The 23,773-nt window shown below is 44.0% G+C and overlaps 1 protein-coding gene across 1 annotated transcript; it reads left to right on the forward strand.

Annotated features, from left to right (window-relative positions):
• Positions 1-3,203: 3,203 nt before the first annotated feature.
• LOC109310290 (neuropeptide Y receptor type 6-like) lies at positions 3,204-5,416 on the forward strand. Its single transcript, XM_019535385.1, has one exon. The coding sequence runs from the start codon at positions 3,729-3,731 to the stop codon at positions 4,848-4,850; it is 1,122 nt and encodes a 373-aa protein (XP_019390930.1). The 5' UTR covers positions 3,204-3,728; the 3' UTR covers positions 4,851-5,416.
• Positions 5,417-23,773: the final 18,357 nt, after the last annotated feature.

The raw sequence follows: 23,773 nt of genomic DNA on the forward strand, positions 1-23,773 counted from the left end.
CTGCAGTTTGTTTCAGAAAGGGAATAAAGAAAAGTTTATTTCTGGCGTTTGCAGCAGATGGACCTGCTTCTGATTCTCTTAGACACAAAGGCAGCTTTACAATATTCCTGAAAAAGAAACAAGAAAAACAAGAGTGGAAATATGACTTGAAATTTCCAACAGGTAAGAAGTCAGAGGATTCGTAGGCAAAATAAAGTACTACACCCTAAACCAGCTGAGGGAGAAAAACATCGCTGAAATATATATTTCCAAGTGTTGTTTTATTCCGCATTTCTGATTAAGGATGGTTGGAAAGCATAATGAAGATTACAGGTTTGTAACCTGCAACTGTAAGTCTAAGATTTCTTTTTTTGCCAAACCTTTTATTGATCACTTTGGGGAAGAGGGGAGAATATTCAATTCCAGTATACCTAAAGAGTCCTTTGAATGAGGTGCTTATTTCCATATGCTTATTTCATGATCAAACTATGGCTTATAACTTTCTTTGACTTCTCAACATTTCAGCTTCAGGAATAACAGAACCAGAGTAAATGGTTTCTCTTTTGTGATGTTGTGAAACTGTCTGCTTATGGTACAGATTTTTTTTTTAAATGAGAGGAGCAAGGGGCATTGCAGAATCACAGATATGACTTCTCATTCTAAACGCTTCAAAAATTAGTCAGACTTTGTTTCATTTCAAGGAAGTAGCTGATGTTAACATTTACAATTGCTTTAAACAATGCTGATGCTTGTTACAATGGAGTTTAATTCATGCTGCCCAGCACAGTGATGTCATTTATTCTTCAAAGGCAGCATAGCTGAGACTGAATTTTCCAGAGGGGCGTAATAATTACCATATTGAGGGAATGATTAAATTACCTTTTATTATACTATACTATATACTTTTCTGAACCCACGTTGCAGAGCAATCCAGTAACAGTGTCCAATTATCAGAAATGAAGCTTTTCCCTGGAACAGTGACAAAAATACTTGGTGTGCGAAGAATGAATGAACTACAGCCCAACAGATTAGAAGGCTGTTAAAGGGACATTCCTTAAAGGTAACGTGCCAAACTAGTTGAGTCCAGGCTGCCGGCAGCAGGAAGACACTTGGCACTTGTTACTGGACTCTGCAACAGTGGCTAAGCTATTCAGCACAGCAAATAATGTGTAAAACATCTCAAAATGGACTCAGCTTCATCTCATACTTGGTCATCATAGCCCCCCCCCCCCAACACACACACACACACACACACACACACACACACACTAACAGAGAAGGCAGGATTTTTCTGGCAAGTTGCATGGCTCCTAGCTAGATCCTACTTCACCACCTGGTTTTCTCCAGGAGGTAAGGGTTTGGATGTGCACGGGGCAGGCCAGCAGAGTGATCAGACATCCCTGCACTAGCAGGGACTCCCTGTCTTTTCAGCACATGCATCCTGCTGTGTAGCACAAGTGCAGCAGGACAGTTATTGCCTCTCAGACCAGCAGTAGCTGATGCTGGAGTCCAGGGATATGTTGCATTTAACTGCTGTTCATCCTCCAGCTGGCTACGTCACGCCAGCTGCTTCATGCCCCAGCTATGTCGCCTGTTCACAAATGGCCTGAACTGCCAAGTACCAGCTCCTTCAGCGCCCACAGAAATACCTGAGTGGCAGTGTTTTTCAGGCCCATAACAGATGAGAGGACTAGTTGAGGTGCAGGGTACTATTGCCACCTGTTCTGTCCCCCGACTGTATGGCACATGCGAGGGACCAAGCAGGCTGTTTCATCCTCTAGATTGCACCGACACGCCAGGAGTGGCTTTGCAAGTCCCTTTTCCACTCCCTCACATATCTATCTGTACAAGATCAAGTCTGTCTCCTTAGGTTGGATGTGAGGCTGAGTGTTTGGATCACATTTGGATCAACAGGACCACAGAAAAGTAACAGGGAAAAAGCCATTCCCCATTCTGGCATAACTGAGCCAGACCTTTCTTTTCATCGTGCTCAGGGCGATTTATTCCTGCTTGCAATCAGTTCTTTCACAGATTCCTTAGACACAGTTTCTTGATCTGGAATGGCAGGGCAAATTGCAAACAGCTGCAGCAGAAGGAAGCCACCCAAGGTGGAATTTCAGATGAGGATTTTTTTTGTTTGGATCAAGATGAGTACAGATCTGGGAGTCATAAAAATCTAGATACAGGCCCTCAGTTCAGTCATGAACTTGTTGTGCAACTACGTTCAAACCACTGAACAGCGCTGTACCTCATTGACCTAGTCATGCTAAACACTTTTTCTGTAAAATGTTTGAAATGCAAATACAAAGCGTTCATCACAGCGATGAATTTTCTTTTATTTGTGTTTTTTCTTAAAACTTATATTGCTTCCTTTTCCTGGCTTCTTCACAGGGCTGTCACAGTGTAATATTTATTTCTAGGGGTAAAGAAGAACCTGCTTCTAGTTTCTTATAACTCCACAGACACAGGATTAAGGTGAGTCACATTTGTCTTGCCTTAAAAGGGATGTTAAATGTGATGCTAAACAGTTTTTAAAAACTAAAAAGGATGAACAAGCAGCTATGTGTGTCCTTTACCTTTTCAGGTTTGAAATGCTATGCCATCTCCCTGCCCCCCAGGCAGGGGGTCAGACTAGAAGATCTACAAGGTCCCTTCCAACCCTACATCTATGAATTTATGAAAATTTTTCAAGCCTTAAATTCACTACCATCTATTTATTAGTGCTGACCCAGATCTATTCGCATTTGCAATAGTTTTACAGCTTTCTAATGATGTCAACAGATATATTTTTACACATGTAAATCCAAAGGAAGTCAGAGAAAGAGTAGATCTTTGTTTCTAGAGATAAGCTATTGCACTTCAGATTCCTTTGTATGTATGCAAAGGAAAGCGAACCTGAGGCTAGATCCCACATGAAGATACTTGCACACATGACAAAGATGCTGTCTCCAAGACGGAAAGCAAAGTATCCTGCTGTTGCACCCTGGTCTGTTATTTCCCCCACTATTATGAGGTCCATATCCTGCAGAAATCATGGCAATGGTATCCGAGGACAGGACACTGCATCTTGTAGAGTGGTTAGCATGCTTGGCCGCGTGCATTCCTTCACTTTGTCTGCATGATATTTTTTTAAGTTAATTCTGCCCAAACGTAATGGACTGTGTATGACTGTTGCAAGTGGTCAGAGTTTCAGCACACTATCACGTTGTAGAGTGGAAGAAGAAATGGGTGTCAGGCGTAAATTTAGCTCTTTTGACTACAGAAACAGGATTCCTTAGTTTCCCAATAATGGCTGGGCCATTTTTGGTCAAATATTCCAAAAGCGCACACCTTTAGCCAATGACTGAGCCTAGACTGTTTCATCCCAGGAGGTGAAAGTTATCCACAACAGAAATAAGAGGCTTTGAGTGAAAACCATTAGGCAGCTTCATACAGCAAATATGCTGTAGTCTGTGAAAAAAAATCTGTCAAATCTTGGAGACGGCGGGCGCAGAAATCTCAGAAAAGCAAAGAAATCTGTTTTCCAAGAGGCCTGACCATTAATGCTGTCCCCTTTGCTCTTATTTTCAGAATTCATCAATACTGTAAGTACGTCTATAAATCTGTCCAAATACAGCTTTGTGAAGATCAATATAAAATTGGACCCTATTAAGGCCTTGGGAGGCTCCAAGCAAATATCTTCTAAATAATTAAGGCGAACAAAAAAACTCCCCATCCTAAAATTGTACCCATGGTTTCAGAGTTCCTTGATGATGGATAAAACAATTCAGCATCCCAGCGTGGGTTTGTCTAATCGAACCGTTGTAAATAGAAGCAACTCACAGTTCTCAGACTTTGAGTCGTGTCAGCTTTCTTTCCCTGCGGTCTTCTTGCTCATCACAGCTTACACCGTAGTTACCATAGTAGGGCTTTTTGGAAACCTTTGCCTGATTATTATAATAAAAAGACAGAAAGAAGCTCAAAATGTTACAAATATTCTGATTGCCAATCTCTCCTTATCGGACGTCATGATATGCATCATGTGCATTCCTGTCACTGTTGCATACGCTTTGATGGACTACTGGATTTTTGGCGAAGCCATGTGTAAAATAAGCTCGTTTGTACAAAGCATGTCTATCACAGTCTCTATATTCTCGCTTGTGCTAATCGCTATTGAGAGATACCAGCTAATAGTACATCCCCGTGGCTGGAAGCCTAATATTTCACATGCTTACTGGGGAATTATCTTAATTTGGGGTTTTGCCCTCATCATATCCATTCCTTTTTTCATATTTCATCAATTAACTGATGAACCCTTTAAAAATCTCTCTCTCCATGGCGATTTCTACAAGAATAAAGTTGTTTGCATTGAGACATGGCCATCCATTACAGAGCGACTGATTTTCACCACCAGTCTCCTGGTTTTCCAGTACTGCCTCCCACTGGGTTTTATTTTTATCTGTTATCTCAAGATAGCTGTATGTCTCCGACGGAGACACGAAGTGGATAGGATGAGGGAGAATGAGAGCAGACTAAATGAGAACAGAAGGATTAACATGATGCTGATTTCAATTGTCGTGACCTTTGCTGCTTGCTGGTTGCCTCTGAATATATTTAATGTTGTTTTTGACTGGAATTATGAGGCCTTGATGAACTGCCACCATAATCTAGTGTTTACATTATGCCACTTAGTAGCCATGATCTCAACCTGCATCAACCCCATCTTTTATGGATTTCTTAACAAGAATTTCCAGAAGGATTTAATAGTGTTAATTCATCACTGCAGATGCTTGGCGTCTCAGGAAGCTTATGAAAACATCACCCTTTCAAACCTGCAAACAGACATCTCTAAGGGGCCCCTGAAATCCAATAACCTGCCAGTGACTATTTAATATAATCCAGCCCAGAAGTTTCCAAAACTTTGTATTTATTGTGAAGTGACATTCTTTAGAGGAACTATCCAGGTCTCAATCCTGTTCCTACCGAAGTCTTTGCCACCAAGTTCAGCGAGGCAGGATTGTGCCCCAAAAGATAGATGTATTTTGTACTTTATTGGTAATTAATTCTAGCAAGTCACACCCAAGAACGTCAAAGTCAACGAGAGTGAAATACCAACAGTATCAGCATATCGGCTTTTTGCCTACGATTTCAAGGTGAGGGATGTGCTGCCAGAACACAGAAATAGTTGGCCATCTCAGCCCATGATATATGCAACAGTCCCTAGGTCAAACGGTTCCTCCTGGTCTGCCTACACAATCCAATTTTAACATCACCCCCACAATCCCGTCAGTCCTTCGGCTGACGTCCCTGGCCTTGTGCTTCTCAATGAACCATACTCATCTTTGCCCAACATCTCATAGAAACTATGCCAAACGCATGGTCAATCCTTCCAGAGGGAGTTGAGACAGGCAGGAACTTTAATTTAGATGTAGACAGTGAGGAAAGGCAAGGCGAGGGAGAAGCGAGATCTCCATGTTCTGGGCCTGAGCTTATAGGTGTTGGGTGCAAACAGCACCTGGGTCTGCACCTTCTCCTTACACCCTCGTGCTGGAGCAGTGGCAAGGATCTGGGGGAAGCAGAATGTGTGCCCCACGGATGGGTAACAGCACTTGTGAGAAAAGGAGAGGGGAGCCTCCCCTCCAGCTCTTCTTGCAACAAGGGCAAATGCTCTTGCTGCATGAGAATTGAGCCTGCAGAAGGCATCTCAGGTCCTCCTCAAGCAGGAGCCAAGGGCAGGCTCTGCTCCTAGAGCCTCCCTTGGCACCTGCAGGTTGGCCTGAGAAAAAAAAGTATTTCTCCTATACCTACCCCTACTGCCCCTTGCTTAGCTAGGGGCTGGCTGTGCCCAACAGAGACGTGAGGGGTCAAAATGTATTCTGCGGGACACCCCCTTAACGTGCTCATTTTATATAAGGAGCATGGGGTGCCATGCATCTCCCCCCTTCAGCTGCAGGACATGGTTAATTTGCTTCCTATTGATATAACCATTGACATGGTTAATTTGCTTCCTATTGATATAGAGTTTCCAAGCTTTTGCCACAAGGAAAAAGGCTAGAGTCTAGGGCTTTTTTGTTGTTTAGGCAAGCAAGGATAAGCCCAAATTGTGCTCTTACATGTCCTACCCAGCTCAACAGTGTTCCAGATAAAAATGCATAGGGCATTCTGCATAATTGCACTATATTCTCCTCACTCGCCAGTAGAAATTGTAGGGTTCTTTGTTTTAAATACCACCGGGCCCGAGAGCACGCTCACTGGAACAGCCGATATCAAACACGCTGTGAATTCAGAATTAGTCATTTGTTTCAGCTACTTACACAGACGAAAACTGGCTTCTCTGAAGGGAAAATGAGTCGCGTTCTTCAGGTTGAAGAGATTTTCTCCTCCCAATCCCCATGTGTTACCAGGAGGTGAGATCCAGATGATGAGCCGTATGTTAGACAGGCTGGTTTTCGTTTCGGAGCGTGCGTCTAATTGAAAATACCTATAAAATGAAAATATAGTAGGGCCGTGCCTGGACATCTAAAGATATACTGTTAAAGCTAATTTTCTTCAAATTAAAAGATACTGAAAACTGTTTTACAATATAATACATTTTCAAAAATATGAGACGACTCATTGAAAATGTGCTCCAGCCTCCTCATGGTACCATCAGTGCAGACAATTAGGAATGGGGCTAATACACAAGTCCATTAGCTGCTCTTCGTATTGCACTACTATGATTGCACTTTATCCCCCGCTGGCTAGTTAGAACAGGTGTCTGCATTTCAACGCGCGCGCGTGTGTGTGGGTGGGGGGGAGGAGGGGGTGTGGGTGTCTTCTCTCACTCCACAAATCCTTCAACAGCAACTGATAATAATATCACAAACCTAGCATAATTGCTATGTAGAAGGCTATACGTGGAAGTAATTTTTTCTTCTTTTTTTTTTCTAGTTGAGAAATAATGTTTTCAGACTTAACTTTATGCAGTCTTGTTTATTTATGCCTTCCAAGCCCTAGGCAGATCTGTTCAGAGATCAGTTAGCCCAAAGATAGTCAACCCATAGCTTGTGGCATAGATCACCACTATGTGGTATGCATCTGGTAGGTGATGGAGAAGGGAACGGCAACAGATAAGGCAGGGTAGGGGATTGGAGAGCATTTGAAGTGGGTACAGGGCTTACCCTACATTACTCCTGCCAAAAAGGCTGGCCCCAACTGAATTTTAGTCTATCCCCTTACCAACAATGCAGGATCAATTATACCTGAACCATCTTCAAGATGAACATCTAACTTGTTTTTAAAAGCTTCCAAAAATGGAGATTCTACAGTTTTCCTAGGCAATCTGTTGTAGTGCCTAGCTATGCTTAGAAGTGAAAAGAAATTTTCTAACATTCAGCCTAAATCTCCCAGGTTGCAATTTAAGTATGTTGTTTCCTGCCCGATTCCTGGTGGGTATGGAAAACAATTGCAGAATCACTGAAAATGGGAGCTGGAAGGGAGCTCAGGAGGTCACATCCAGTCCAACCCCCTGATCAAAGCAGGACCAGCCCTAGCTACATCATCCCAGCCAAGGCTTTGTTTAGCTGGGTCTTAAAAACCTCCAAGGATGGAGAGAGTCCAACACCTCTCTGGGTAAACTGTTTTAGTGCTTCATCACCCTGCTAGTGAGAAGGTTTTTTCCTAATATCCAACCTAAACCTCCCTTGCTGCAACTGGAGCCCATTGCTCCTTGTTCTGTCATCTGTCCCCACTGAGAATGGTTCAGCTCCATCCTCTTTGGACCCCCTGCAGGGAGGTGAAGGCTACTATTCAATCCTCTCTCAGTCTTCTCTTCTCCAGACCAAATAAGCCCAGTTCCTTCAGCCTGTCCTCACAAGTCATGTTCCCCAACCGCCTAACCACTTTTGTTGCCCTCCGCTGGACTCTCTCCAATTTGTCCACATCCTTTATATAGTGGGGGGCCCAAAACTGGACTCCAGAGGTGGCCCCACCAGTGCCAAATAATTACTTCTCCTGATCTGCTGGCAATGCTCCTACTAATGCAGCCCAGGATGCCACCAGCCTTCTTCACACCCTTGGCTCATATTCAGCTTAGCCCCCACTGTAACTCCCATGTCCTTTGCTGCAGAGCTGCTGCTTAGCCAGTCAGTCCTAGCTTGTACCAGTGCATGGGGCTATTCTGTCCTAAGTGCAGGACTTTGCACTTGTCCTTGTTGAACCTCATGAGATTCCTTTTGGTCCAATTCTCCAATTTTTCAAGGTCTCTCTGAATCCTTGCCCTACTCTCCAGTAGTACTCCCCCCAGTTTGGTGTCATCCACAAACTCGGTGAGGATGCACTCTATCCCAGCTTCGAAGTCGTTGATGAAGTATAGCAGTTGCTGTTTAAGGAGAGCTGAGAGCTTTGTCCAAAGTGGGACCTGAACCCACAGTCCCTGGATCAAGGGACCAGTGCCTTGTTCATTAGGCACAAACTATTTATTAAACTTCCTCTTTGCAGCAACCTTTTATATATTTGAAGACCATTACCATCTCTCTCTTTTGGCTCCTTTCCACTCCACGCCCTCCCCTCAGATTAAAAAAAAAAATCTAAACCTTTTCTCATGCATCATGTTTTCTTTACCTCTGATCATTTTTATTGCTTTCCTGAGAGATCTCTCCAACTGGCTTGCATCTTTCTTGAAGTGAATGTAGTTCCCCAGTTGAAGTCTTACCAAGAGCTGAATAGACCAGAAGGATTACTCCAAATGGCTTACATAGAAAAATGCTTGGTTATATGTCCCAGGACGAGTTCTGTACTTTTCTCAACTTTATGACACTGTTGAGTCTCAGCTGATTCACTAACCCCAACTGCTTTTTTTTCAGAACTGCTGCCTAGCTAGTCGTTCCCCATCTTGTGTTTGTGCAGCTGCTATTCCTACCTAAGGGTGGTACTTTGCGCTTGTCCTTATTAGAATGGCATCCAATTTATTTCAATTATTTTTCCAGTTTCTCAAGATTAGTTTGAATTTTAATCCTGTTCTCCAAAAGTGCTCAACTGGGATATATTGCAGGCATCATCTGAAAGTTTAATAAGTATACTGTCTAGTCAATTATCCAAGTTGCTAATGAAAGCATCGATTAGTACCAGGCCTACAACAGATTCCCTGCAGAACCCTATTCGATGCATCCTTCCAGTTTGGCAGGAAACCACTGACAGCTATGATATAAGGATTGCTTTCCAACTGGTTATACAACTGCCTCAGTAGTCTGATAGTCCCCTCGACTGCTTATAAGAAAGTCATGAGACAGAATGAAGTAGCTTACCAATGTCAAGCTATTTTGCAGCTACTGCTTCTTTCCTAAGCTTTTTGTTTTTTAAATTCTGTCTCAGAAGGATAATAGGTTGATTCAACATGATTTGTTTTTTGTCAGATCCACGGTGGCTGTTTATCACCTTGTTACCTTTCAAACACACATAAACAGGTTATTTGTTCCAGTATTTTTCTGGGAATTGAAATAAGACTAACCAGTCACATATTCCCTAAGTCCTCTCATTTCTATTTTTCAAAAGACGGGCACTTTGTTTGCCCTTTTTCAGCTTTCTGGCCCCTCGTCTACCCTCCATGTGCTCTCAAAAACGACTGCTAGTGGCTTCGACATTGCTTCAGCCAGATCCCCAAGTATTCTGGGGTAAATTTCAGCCGGCCCAGCTAATTTGAAAACAACTAATTTATCCAAGTACGTTCTGTTCTCTCCCTCCCTCTTTCAGCCCAACTTGTCCAATGTCACCAACACTAATTGATCCCAATTGGCTGCCTTTTTTTTTTTTTTTTTTTTTTTTAAAGTGAAGCCTGATACAAAAAGCATGAAATCATTCAGCTTCATCCATTATTAGTTTTCCCTCCCCATCGAGGTTCAGACCAACTCTTCCCTTCGTCTTCCTCTTCCTGGTACCATACTTCTAAAACCTTTGCTGCAATTCCTGTTCCTTGCTAGTTGCATCTCATTTTGTGCCTCAGCCTTTCTGACATTTATCCCTACGCCTTCATCTCCTTCTGAACAGTGTTATTAACTTTTTTTAGTTACAGCAGTTACAGACGGGAGATTGTAAAGGACAGGACATCTCGGTGTTCACTGTGCCCCAGGGTGTTAGTATGGTTTGATTTGCAAGCTAGATACGTGCACGTCAAAGGAGTCTAAAAGCATTTCAGTTCCCTGGAGACTTGCAAGTGGTGAGAAAGAGCTGTACGCCAGGCTGTAGTGTATCACATAAAACATCACGTACTCCCCAGAAAAGCTCAGTGAATCCTATATAGGTTTCACAAACCCAACTAAGACCGCTGGGAGTTTTGTCTGAGCAAGAGATGTGGACCTGATGATGCTGAATCCTATCAGTTCTTTTACTACAACACCAGGCACATTACAAAAGGTTTAATAACTTAGTTTCAGCAGCCCCCCAAAACCTTGCATCTAAATCACAAGGAACTAACGTGTCAGGATTGAAAGATTGATTCTTAAAATCACAAATACACATTCTTTTGTCCGACATCAGGGAAAATTAACTAGCAGTTACATAACAACAAGGCTTCCTGGTAGAGCACGTACTGTGAAAGTTACCTTTACATTTTAAATTCTCTGGAGCAGGGATTAGCATTTATCACACTTGTACGGCACTTAGAGTAATGGAACTACGACTTGGTTGAATTTTCCTCGTGCTGCTGCAGCAGCGTAAGTGTGAACTAATTATTCCTAATCCTTCACGCTCCAAGAGAGGCCTGTGAAGAGACGCTAGAGCATTTGTAACAGTTTGCAAGGGGCTGCTTAAGTGTTTCCCGATTCACTCTGAGCGGGAAGGGGAAGGTGCTACAGATGCCAATGAACGCAGCTTTCTTATGAGAAAGTATTACTTACATGAATAAAGACTGCAGAATTAGACAACCAGTAATTAAGGACCTGGCTGATAAATTTGGACTGAGGAGCAATGGTACAATTAGGTAATTTGCTAATTACATGGAAGAATTAGGTATTAAAAAGTAGAACTTCTCTTTCTTTTCCATTTTCAGTTCCTAAATACGTACATCTGTCTTGTGTAGCACAGAGCTGATATATTCTGAAGAAGATAAAGACTTGTTAAGGACTAAGGGACAGATATTTTGGTGCCCAAATACCTTGAAAAAATCTGACTCTAAGGCCCTTTGCATTTGAAAGGAGTCCTGCTAATGAGACAGGCAATCCTCCCATCAGTTCCAAGGGCCCAAATCCTTGGCTGGCTCAATTGCTTCCCTTCACTGTCATCCCCATTTACATCAGCCCAGCAGGGATGGGACCAGTATGCAATGAGCCCCATAGTCATTAATAAGACAGCTGAACTTAGCATGATTAATCAGAGTAGATGCTCTACAATCCTGGCAAGGGTGGGCTAGAATCCGTTCCAGGTGGAAAGCCAGGGTCGTTTCACAGAACAGTAAAACCGTTCTATTACGCGCATTTACTTACAGCAGATCTAACCCAGAAGCTTTACCTGTCTGGGATTTCCAAGCCCTATCTATGAACCTCTCTTTATAAGATGCTAAACGTTCTCAGTAAAAAACAGCAAATCATTAGGATCCTTCCTGTAGTCTTTTTGTTTGTTTGTTTTAAATGCATTCAAGATCCTTGCTTTAAAAAAAAAAATCCCATTCAACAGATTCTTGCCGAGATGCAATGAGCCAGATTCCTTCCTCTGCTGATTTTATACTTCCCTGATAGCACCACGGCCAGAACCGGGCCTCGTGATGGGCAGAGAGTTTTCCCAGAGTGGGGAACTGGCTCCCGCAGCCACTTCTCTCCCGACCCAGGCACAAAGAGCAAGTCAGGGGAGCGTGAAACATCCCTGCACTTTATTTAAATTCTTAGCAGCCCAATGATCCATTAAGGATTGGAGCCACCTGGTACAAGTCAAGGCAGCCTTAAGGCTGAATTATAGCCACGGTCCCTCTTTCTTGTCCAATTGATTCAAGTAGATAGGTAATATATCTGCTATGGTGTGAAATAGTTAAACAAGAGCACTTTGTTAGTGTTTTCTGTATATTCATCTCATTCTGATGAAAGTTAAATTAAGAAACCAATTTTTCAAATCTTATCACAGGGATAAAAATTCTCTTCATTATCCAGGTGGAAGCACTTCGGGCACTGAGATTACTTCAGAGTTAATATTAATTGTACCTTGACTTCATCGTGATGTTTCATTTCTGACACATTCATTTGGATGAAATGTTGACAATCTGACTCAGTGCTGAACAGGTCTACCGGCTACCCAGCATCAGCTTCTTATGGGGCACTTTAAAAGATATTAGGTCAAAGCACTGCTCATTACGCGGGTCCATTTTAGTGGGCTCTGAAAAGGCTCATGCATTTGTGCTGTTACCTGTACATGATATGCACTAGCTTATATTTGGTCTGAACCAATCTTCACTGAAGTCCTATTGATTTTAATTGGAACTGGATCAGGGGGCATATAAGGGTTATTGCTTGGAAAACATAAGCAACATAGATTTCTCTTTTCGGCATATTTAAATGTTGTGATTATAATTGTGGCAACATACAGTATACAGGCACTTCTCAAATTAGTTTATCCCACACAAATACTGACCATAAGGTATATTTTCTCTATACAAGAGGAGACCGCAATCATGTTGTATTATAAAACTTTGTAATCCACTGTCACAGAGCACTTTCAATTGCACAATGGAAAACCCATGGTCTTGGAAAGAGACAGTTTGAATGTGAGAAGCTCGAAGGGATGTATGCAGTCCAAAGCTTCTTCTAAATCAGCACACAAGTAATCTCAGCTGCAAAGTCCAAGCCTGTGTCAAAAATGTGTTCACATGCTACACTCATGAAGATACATTCACTATCTGGATAGATAGCCCTCTAAATGGATGTACTTATATATGTATTAGTCTCACATGATTCCTGCTCAGTTTGACTGTAAGTGTATGTAGCTTGACTTAGATATTTGGAAAAAAAAAATGTTCATTGTAAGGAATAAGATTCCTAGAGCGTATGTTCAATTGGATGCTGTTTGTAAACAACAAAAAAAATGTGCATGTGCAAACACTGTCATTTCTATTTTTCATTTAAATGGTTTCACTTTGTATTGTACTTTGACAAATAAATGTTATACCTGTATGAAACCACTGGGTTGTCCGACTGGGAAATGTTATTCCATTCAACTTCAGTAACACCGCTCTGTAAAAGCAGTCCTGGTTTTGGATTTGGTCCGCTTGTGTTTTAGATGAGAAGCTTTTAATAAGTCTTTCCTTACTTGTCACTTGTGGAAATAGTAAACACAACTTCAGTCTCATCTGAAAATCTCAGCACCTAGCACGTTTCGTTTCAGAATCAAATGGCAATAACATCAGAACCGAAATATTTCAAGATGCTGGTGATGTCTACGATTGTGGAGGACAGGTTCCTAAAACCGGGATCCGTTGCATGAATTCCTATGGTGGGGGTAGGACAGCTTATTTTTCTGCTGGTATTTTGTGATTTGATGGCAAATGTCCCCAGGACTTCTAGGACAGTTGTCCTGAGACTATACCAGGTACACCAAACACTGGATTCCCTCTTGAGCCTCGTGATCTTTAGGGCAAAAATCTCCAGGCAGCTGGTTAAATGCTCAAGAAAAACTATCCAGAACACCAATATTGTAAGTATTCCTCAGAGTGCTGAACTGCAGACAAATTGGCAGGTATCCAGTCTTGATGTAGCAGCCACTGCTGGGGTTTTAAATCCATAAGCGACTAGTTGTGAGAGAGGGAGTTTTGCATTCTCCTGTTCGAGCCAAATACACCGATAATTCACTTCGATGGGTCAGCAGTATTTATTTATTCCTGCCAGGTATTGATAGAAAGCTTTTCTGGAAGCAAGAATGAAAACCAAGTAAGATGAATTTTAGAAAGCAAATATTTGGGATTTCTCATGTACTGACCCAAGTCCAACTTACAAAGATAGAAAATGTAAGACTTGGGATGAAGTCCCTGGGACAAAATTCAGGTTTCTGAAGCCTGATAGTACCAATTCCTAGCTTTGCTATGGACTTCATGTCTGACTATGAGCAACGCTTAATTTCTCTCTTCCTCAGTTTGCCCATCTGTAAAATGGGAAGGTTAGCTTTTTACTCCACCTAGCCTCTTTTGGGCTAGGCTTGTACTTAAATTGCTTTTTAAGGCAGGAACTGTTTCTTATGGGGTCTAGCATGATTGAACCCTGATCTTAGGGTTTCTAAACACATCTGTAGCATAAATAAAGGAAAACTTCATACTAAGGATGATTTCTTTTCTTGAAGAATTCATAAACTGATGTTGCTTTCTTGCCAGACCGAACAGAGGAAGTCTAGTCCTTGCCCTGAGGCCTATCATAATAGCTAACAGACAAGAAGAGATCAAGCATAGTTACTGCTACAATTAAAAACCTAATTGAGTAAGATGAATAGCAAAAAGCTTGTAGCGGTGGGTGGGGGAATGCATCTCTACTGAGAAGAGAAAATGGGGTATAACCTCTGCAAAGAGAAGACGGAAGGATTGCAAATGTGGTTGAGTAGAAAGTGACAGACTTGATCAATATAAGGCGACCGCACTCCTTTCAATGTTATGCTAACGATCCGCTTTCGATGTCAGAGTTCCCACCTTGTAGTAATCATTTTTCTCCAATAACGTTCCTTTTAGTGCTTGGTTGGCTTCCATACAAATCCACTGATGGCTTTTCATTCATTTTTCATAGACTTTGCTATCAGTCAGGGGGTATTTACATAACGTGATGGAAGCGTCAGCTGTACTGAATTATGTTCTGCATAGGCCCAAAGTCATTTCTCCCTTGCTGTTAATGAGAAATAACAGTCTGCATCAGGTAAATGCAAGAGCTGTAATAGCTTTATCAAGTCACCTTAGTTCTTTTGGCAGGTGGAGGAAGTTCTCAAAACTTTTTCAGACCATGACCGCATGTGGTTGAGTGACTGAATTCGTCCTTGCAGTGTCCCTTAGCACAGTGAAACGCAGGCTGCACTTAACCCTCCATCTGAGACACACAGCTTGTGCTGCATTGTGATACCATGGGGTCCGCCAGCTGCTGACCCCACATAAGGAATCACGAAATAAACTACTACACTGCACTCGGACAGCACCTTAGTGCTTAACTCCTTATGCCACTTCCCGTTATCGTGTGTGAAAACTGCTAGAAGAGTTGTTCCGATGATGACGACTATGTGCCCTTACTAGCATCTGAGGAAGATGCATTTCAGCTAATTAAGCAAGTGTGCTTGAGAATATTTTCCGGGAATTACTGGAGTGCAACAAAGGAGCAGAATCTAAACCCCTTCATGCCCTAAAAAAAAAAAAAAATTGGAAATCACAGGTGGCTTCTCTTGAAAGAGCCGCTAGTACCATTTGCGACCCAGTTCTCAGTACCCAACGTAAGTCAGACAATTACCTGCAGTGTTTATCTTCACAAAGTTAAGGCACGCTCAGAGAACATTTGAAAACCCCATTTAACGTAACCTCCCTAGACCTAAAAGTCACTTAACTCCAGGAAACAGTGGGCAGCGCTTCCTTCTGATGCATCTACTCAGGGGTGGGCAATGATTTTGGGCGGAGGGCCACTTACTGAGTTTTGGCAAGCCGTCAAGGGCCGCATGACAGGCAGCCGAGAGCAGATAAATATTAATTTTCTAAATTTTTTAGGGGCTCCGCAGGCCAGATAGAGTGACCTGGCTGGCTGCATCTGGCCCCCAGGGCTGCATTTTGCCCACCCCAATCTACATGGTGACTAATTAACCATCTTAACGTCTACATGTGCACCCCTATTAGTCCACTCAAAACTAATAAACTCTGCAGCAGGGTAGGGTTTGTAAATACAAGCCCTACCCTGCACGTGTAGATGCCAAGTCAGCTGGCTGGGGCATGAGGGTGCTTCAGTGGGGAAGCTCATGCCCCAGCCAGCCCCTCTGCAGCACATTAAGCCAGGTTGGAGCAGCCTTGGGCTGGCAGGCTGAACACCGAGGCTCCCTTGCCCACTGGGGCTGCTATGACCTGGCTCAATGTGCTGCAATCCAGGCGCACATGTAAACTGCACACCCAGGAGCTTATTGCTCTGGAGTTTATTGCAACACATTAATGGAACATGTAAATGTGCCCCCTGGATCCGAATACAAGCATAACAGCTGGCTTCTCTTTACATGACACAGGACAGACTTGAAGTCTGTCTGCCTACACCTAAATTCTGCAAAGAAGCAATTTGAAGCACTTGGACCCAAAATCTTCAAAGAGATTTAGGTTCTTAACTGCCATTGAGGTCACTGGGTCTGGGACCCTTCTTGGCTGTTCACAAAAACCACTAAATAGGTGTTATTAGGCACCTCACCAAAGTCAAAGTTCGCAGGCTTGTTTGGGTCCCTACAGAGCGTCCTTCTACACATCAGCCACACAGACAGAACTGCCCCATTGCAAGGAACAGACAACAGACAACCTGGGATAGGGGTTTCTGCAGCACAGGAATAAATGAGATTGTTTATACAGATTCCCTTCTCCCCTAGTAGGCTAACTTTGTTTTGTTGCTTGAGCAGCCAAGCTATATAGGCCTCCGGATCAAAACCATCATCATCTGCTCCCTGAAGACATTTGACCTCTGGCACCAGTGTTCACAGTTCTCCTCTCAGCGCCCCTCTGCACTGGAACTACAGGGAGCCGGGTTGAGTTTCTAGCTCTTTGGCTGCTTGATCCCCTGTCTTGCCCTCTACCAAGAGGACTGGATGTGGCCACAGAGGTCCTAAGCTTTGCTTTCTTTTCCTTGGGTCCCCAGGGAGGCCCTAAGTATGAAAACAGAACCCATGGGCATTTGTGAACGAGCACCACCGACCCCAGGAGTTGCAACCAGGAGGCACAGCTTAAATACTACATGGATGGTGAGGAATTTGCGCCTTCCCCTGTAGAATTTTAAATGAAAGATCTCATTCCAAATTCATTTGATAAATAATCCTCCGAGGGTGCAGGGTGGGTGGGGAGCAGGCACTTCTTGACAGACTCAGGAAATAGCCTCTCAAATGACTGCTCTCTGATTTGCCACCGTTTCCCAATGCCTGTTGTTTTATCCATTCAGCCTCGTGGGATCAGATGCCAGCCGCTGGCTGATTAGCTCACAAGAAAGGGGATGCATTTCAAGAGGATTAGGGTGACTTATGAAGTCTCATTACAGTTTATTAGCAGCGCTGTCTTCCAATGCAGAGCAAACAGGTTGAGTTCTCTTGCTCTCAGGAAGACAGAATAAGGTCCAAAGAGTCTCCACGTCTGGAGACTGGCCTTCATCACCGACGTAGAGCCTCACCTTGTGGCTTCTCACTTCCCCTCCCAAAGCCACCACAAGCATCAGCCCCAGCTTTCTCCTGAAATGGGCTATTTGTGAGGTTTTCTCTGTAGACCACTTGTCTTCCTCCCCATCTCTCTGCCCCAGAGAAGCCCATCAATACTCACGTTCTTGAACTGGGGCCAGTTGACAGCTAAACTGAGCTGAGAGGCCAGTAAGTTATGGCACTATCCCCCGACACTGGCAGTTGCAAAGGGAGCCACATCAGACAGCGGCCTCGCATTTATCCTTGCTGGATAAGGGTACATTCGTCAAGAGGATTGGCAGGCACATCCGTTTCAGAGACCCAGCCTCAGACTCCAGCTTCGTTAGGTTGAATGCCCCCACACTGAGGCCTGCAAAGCTGGACACCACCTGAAAATCGGGGCCTCTTTTTATTTTAAAAAAAAAAAAAAATGATTAGTACAAAATATTCGACCCAAGTCACTGTGCTGAATTGGCTGACCATGCTACAATTCAGGCAGTAACAGCCTAAACATAATTTTTTTTGGTGGCTAAGTAGGAACACAAAACTTGTCATTTAATTAGACATAGTTGAGACCCCTTAAAAAAAAAAAAAAAAAAAAAAAAGATGGTGCCTAGTAGCTTGAATTAAATATTGAAACCTAGAGCCAAATAAATAACTAAATAAAATCAGAGCTTACTGAAAGACCAGCAAACATTGAAAGATAATTGCACCGCGAAGATCTAGTACATCTAAGCCTTTGTTAGGAGGACACTGCATGCAGAAGAAATTAGATCCTGAAGCTGTTTTTCCTACAGGTAAGCAAAAGACTGATCAATGCAATGCTCAAGGCATCGTAAAGGAATAGCAGGTAGTAGGGCAGGATGTTTTACAAACCAGAAGGCATCACAGATGGAATTGGTGTCTGCTACCAGCATTGGCACAGTAACGCATCAAGAGGCAAAGGGCTAGATCTGCTCAAGGAAAGAGCTGCCTCCAGTGCAGCAAGAAGCAAACTGTGCATGGATGTTTCAGTACTACTCAGCTCTCATTCAAGATTTGGGGTTTTTTCCCTTTTAAAAAGAAAAATGTTGTCAGTGCAAGTGCTTGGTGGTTATGTTTTCTGACCCACTGAACTGAAAATGTTTGTGAATTTTAATTAAATAGATACAAATTAATTTAGTTCAGTGCGTGGTACTCTCTCCTATCTTGGTGGTCTTCAAGAGGAGGCTGGGATGATGTGATCCTGGTACGTGTTCCTGCCCGGGGCAGAGGGTTGGACCTGGTGATCTGTTTAGCTCCCTTCCGACCCCAAGTACTATGCTACTATGATATATATAAGCCAGGTTAATGAAACCCAGCATTTTTCTTTTCCAAATCGTGAGACACTATTTCTGTTACCAAAGCTGCTGCTTCTATACTTGGAAGACCTGAAAGAGTGCTCTGAGTGGGTAATATTGTGAAGTAATAGAGAGATATGTAGGGTTTTTAAAAAAAAATCAAAATGATCAACCTCTTAATTGGCTAAGTCTTTAAGCAGACAAAAACAAGTCGTTGAAAGAACTGCCATTTCTCCATGAAAGCAAAACGCAACTGAGAGCCAGTCGGTGATGGGAACAAATTGCAAGCGTCCAACTGAATGTGTGGTACGTGCCAGATCCTCACGTATCACAGTCCAAGAGAAAATAACTTCTATTAGGAGACACCTGGAAGAGGGAGCGTCCCCACGCCCGCGTCCTTCGCTCAGCATCAGAACCAGAATGACTAAACTCTACGACGGAGGCCATTTGAATCACATCACCTATCCAAAGGTTTAAGAGAAAGAAAACAACAACCTTATATTGGGATATTTCAGAGCCAGGTCCTAGGAAAAAACACAGCTGCCAGTGACAGTTTTTATAATGCTTTGCTTACGAGTCCTCTTGGGAACCGGATGTCCAATAGTCATTTTAAGTACTGTATTAAACCTCCAAATAATGGAGCATTGGGGGTGGGGTGGGAAATCAAAGTTTTAACAACAGAAGAAATGCTTTAAAAAAACCACTACAACATCTGTGCTTCATTTAGATTAACGAGGGACTCATTTGTAGTGTATAGAAGACTGCCTGTAGCTGCAATGAGTATTGAATGCAATTGCACACAACGTGTAGCTGTTATAAGGGGAAAGCCTGTCTCCCGACTCAGATAACATTAAAGAGAGTTCTCATGGGAGTTGGTAAGGGGTTTAGGACCAAAGCAAGGGGAACAAAAAAACAAACCAAAAGTAAACTGAAGTCAACTCTCAAACATGCAGCCCCCATAGAGACTTCTTATGGTCTTTAATGAGGCTAGGAACAAGCATTTCACCTTTAGACCATGCTCCAAGCTTTGCCCATTAGGTTCTGTGGATAATGGATTTGATCAGTGGGAAGCGTAGGAGAAGTTACCTTTGTCGTCTCATAGCCAAGCATTTAACAGGCTTCTGGGACTCCCCGTGCCAATTCGGTTGCTTATATTGCTGTTAGGTACCAGCTCCATCCCAGCTGGTCAGGAAAGAAAACGATAATAAAATGCCCAAACTCAGTGCTGGGTCACACGGACAAGGAAGGGTCACGGTGCTGTCAGCAGACACGCTGGTAGTTTCAAAGTCCTATTTAACCCAACTGCTCCAATTCCAGCGTTTGTGGCCAGAAATAGCAGCGAGGTGCCATAGGGCAAGCGTTATCCTCTCCCAGGCGTGATACTGGGTAATAGGGGTCGTGCTGTTTCCTTGGCTGTGTCGGAGTCAGACAATCAAATCTGGCAGCTGAACGTTCGTTTAGCCACCGCCACAAAAGTTCAGATCTCAAAGGGAACAGAGCCGCTAATTCGATTCTGCTGAAGATCATTGTGTACGACTTGTTGAGAGGATAAAATTAACAGCTGCAGCAGGCCTTCCTGGCACGCGTACAAAAGTTGGTAAGTATGCCTGGGAAAAAATAAAAGGATCAACCTGACACCCCAAAACATAATTTAGGACTAATCATTTGTCCCAGCTATTACAGGTTGTGCTGGCCTCTGGGCCACCCCAGGAAAATGAACTTTCACTCCCGCTTCCTTCACGCTTTCAGACAGGGCTGGCAGGGAGGTGCGGGCCTATTAATTATATCCCTAGTTCGACCTCGCAGGTGAAGAGTCCAATTTGTACGTCGACATCTGCCCCTGGCCTGCTGCATCAGTGCCACCCCCGGCGCTGCCGCTCCGACACCCGTTTTCTCCTTGTCACTTGGAGCGAGGCCCACGTGGGCGTGCTATTGCTCAGAAGCCTCTGCGGGGAGGCCGTGTGCCAGTAGCGCCGACTCGAACAGAGAGCAGCCTCTGAAGTATCTACTGGACTGCAGCCACTGTCAAAGCTTCCTACCCAAAGCCAGCTAGCGTTAAGCAACCCCCAGCGGTCACGCACCATCACTGAAGTGACAGCCTGTCAGAGGGAAGCGATGGGCACAAGCATCAGCGACGCCGTAATCCCCCATGCACCCAGCCTCTCGAGGAAGGCAGACCTCGGGCCTTGGCAAGGCAGGCTGGATGGAAGACAGAGCGTAGCAGCCTAGGCATTGAGGACAAGGTGGTGCTGTCAGGAGATGGCATTTCCTTGCCTGGCAGAGAACTGAGCTGCTGCAACTTCCCTGGAGAGGGGCACGAGCTGGGAAGGAGGGGGTGGAGGCCAGGTGCCCAGGTACAGAGCTGCTCAGAGGCAGAGGACCACTTCCACTGAGAGCAAACAGCGGGGCCCTGTAAAAACCCGTGAAGGAAAGTTTCTAGCAGCTCCTCGCCAGTCCCGGTAAAGACTCCAGGGATCGCCCTAGAGAAGAGCAACTGTAAAAGGAGAGCTTGCTCCTGCACATATCACAGCTCATAAGGCATCCAACGGCTCCAATGTGCTGGGTTCAAGTTAAACATGTAAAACTCATGGAAAGAAGGAAAACTAGCACTGTGCACAAGGCTTTCTTCCGGGGAGGAGCAGAGTATTACCATGCATGGCCCTACCCTATCCCACTCCTGTGTAATGATAGAAAGTGAGGGTCGGAAGGGACCTTGGGAGATCATCAAATCCCACCCCTGCTCAAAGCAGGACCAGCCCCAATTATGTCATCCCAGCCCAAGCTTTGTCTAGCTGGGTCTGAAAAACCACCAAGGAGGGTGACTTCACAACCTCTCTGGGTCACCTGTTCCAGTGCTTTACTACCCTCATTGTGAGAAAGTTTTTCCTAATATCTAACCTCAACTTCCCTTGCTGCAGCTTGAGCCCATTTGCTCCTTATTCTGTCATCTGCCCCCACTGAGAACAGTCCAGCTCCAGCCTCTTCGCAACCGCCCTGCAGGGAGCTGGAGGTTGCTATTAAATCCCCTCTCAGTCTTCGTTCCTGCAGACTAAATAAGCCCAGTTCCCTCAGCCTGTCCTCACAAGTCATGTGTCCCAGCTTCCTAAACATTTCCCTTGCCCTTTGCTGGTCTCTCTCCAACTTGTCTACATCCTTTCTGTAGAAGGGGGCTCAAAACTGGACACAGGACTCCAGATGTGGCCTCACCAGTGCCAAATAGGGGGAAATAATCATGTCCCATGAAGATAATGCACTTCTTAATATTGAATATCATGAAATTTCTTTTGTTCCAATCCTCCAATTTACTGAGGTTTCTCTGAATCCTAGCCCTACCCTCCAGTGCATCTACTGCTCCCCCCAGCTTGGTGTCTTCTGCAAACTTGGCGAGGGTGCACTCTGTCCCAGCTTCCAGCTCACTAACGAAGATATTGAACAAAACTGGCCCCAGGATCAACCCCCAGGGCACTCCACTTGATACCAGCTGCCAACAAGACATCTTGGCATTGATTACTACCCTGTGAGCCCAGTGATCCAGCCAATTTTCTATCCATCTTACAATCCCTTCATCCAACCTGTACTTCCTTAGCTTGTTTGCAAGAATGTTGTGGGAGACGGTCGCAAAAGCCCCCCTGAAGTCAAGGTACATCACATCCACTGCTCTCCACATATCCACAGAGCCAGTCATCCCACCATAGAAGGCAATCAGGTTGGTAATACCAATTGCCGGAGACTATGGGCCTTCTGGAGAGGCTGGTGGATTCGCAGCTTCCAGGATTACTTCCAGGGACAGCAGTCGTTGAGGTCTAGCACTTATCCAAGTCAGACAAGCTTGACGAGAGAATAGTGCCATTCTTTAGGTGTTCGAAGCAGCCAAGTGACATGAATTATTGCTTTCAATGGACATCTCACGTACAGAACAGGCCGGCAGCCCGTACCCTGTGTACACAGACCAAGCATAGCACGTGAAGGACCTGCGTGGACATCTTCCATACAGCATAGTCTGCCCTGACCCAGGTCTGGACAGTCAGCAATGTCTCAATCACCCAGTCAAGTCAAGTGGCCGATTTAGCATCACCCCCTACCTCTCCACTGCTGGGGTCCTTTAATGCAACTGGCTCTCTTGGTTGTGCCCAAAAAACACCCAAGGATTAGAGGCTGCACAATGGAAGAGGATTAGTTTCAATCCAAGCGGTGTAAAAATGCAGACAGGATTATGCTGTACTAGTTTAGTTGCACTCTTATTTAATTGTAAGGGACCTGAAAAGAGAATCTTTAGGAAAATTACCTTCCTTACCTACAGTGTAATGGGTTGCTTCGTTCTACCGGCAATACGACGTGCAGCTTTCCAACCAAAGACCTTTGAGATTTTAGCAAGCTTTTTTTCCTTTTAGAGAACCATTTAGCCGCGTGCCAATAATCCTGGACAGAGTTCTATATTTACTTCTAATTAACCAAGATGACAAGAATTCAAGTACAAATTGCTCTTACAAATTAAAGGTTACCCAGACACTGATGTCAGGCTTTGAAATAGCTTTGGGTGGTGTTACGCATGAAAAATCATCACAGCTTAACTAAAAAAGGAAACATCAGATTCCATATAAAATGCCAATTTCTACATCTAAAACTTGGAGACTCCTTTTGGTAGACAAAAAAACCCCTCTCCCCCTGCAAAGAGGAGGATTAGAGCTATAAAATATTCATTCCTCCCCTTCTGCTGGGAATTTAAATGAATTTGTTGTCCAGTTTTCACATTCAGATAGCCACAAAGGCAAAGAAAGAAAGAAAGAAAAATTAAAACACAAATATAGCCTGGCAGCCCAAAACTGTCAACTGGTTTGCAGTGATTTCTCCCCCACCCCTCCCAACCCACACCTCCCTTTATAGACATCTAAGAGCTCATTAGTACTCAGCAAATTCCCCCCTGCATAGCAGGGAGGATCTTAAGTCTCCAGCACTGCATGGAAAGCAGAAACCTGACCCTGAGAGATGCTTGAACAAATGGTTTTGGGACATATAAAATAAATGACAAATTGTCTCCTGCCCAATTGCATCTTATGTCCCTGCTCTCTGGCCCAGAAGTCTGGCTATTAAAAGCATGGTGCTCTTCAGAGGGACTATTTCAATGAATCGAGTGTGGGTGAATACCGTACATGAGCAAGATTTGGGGGCCTGCA

The sequence above is a fragment of the Crocodylus porosus genome, unplaced genomic scaffold (assembly GCF_001723895.1).
Source record: "Crocodylus porosus isolate Cpor-Errol unplaced genomic scaffold, CroPor_comp1, whole genome shotgun sequence".
NCBI classification, from domain to species: domain Eukaryota; kingdom Metazoa; phylum Chordata; order Crocodylia; family Crocodylidae; genus Crocodylus; species Crocodylus porosus.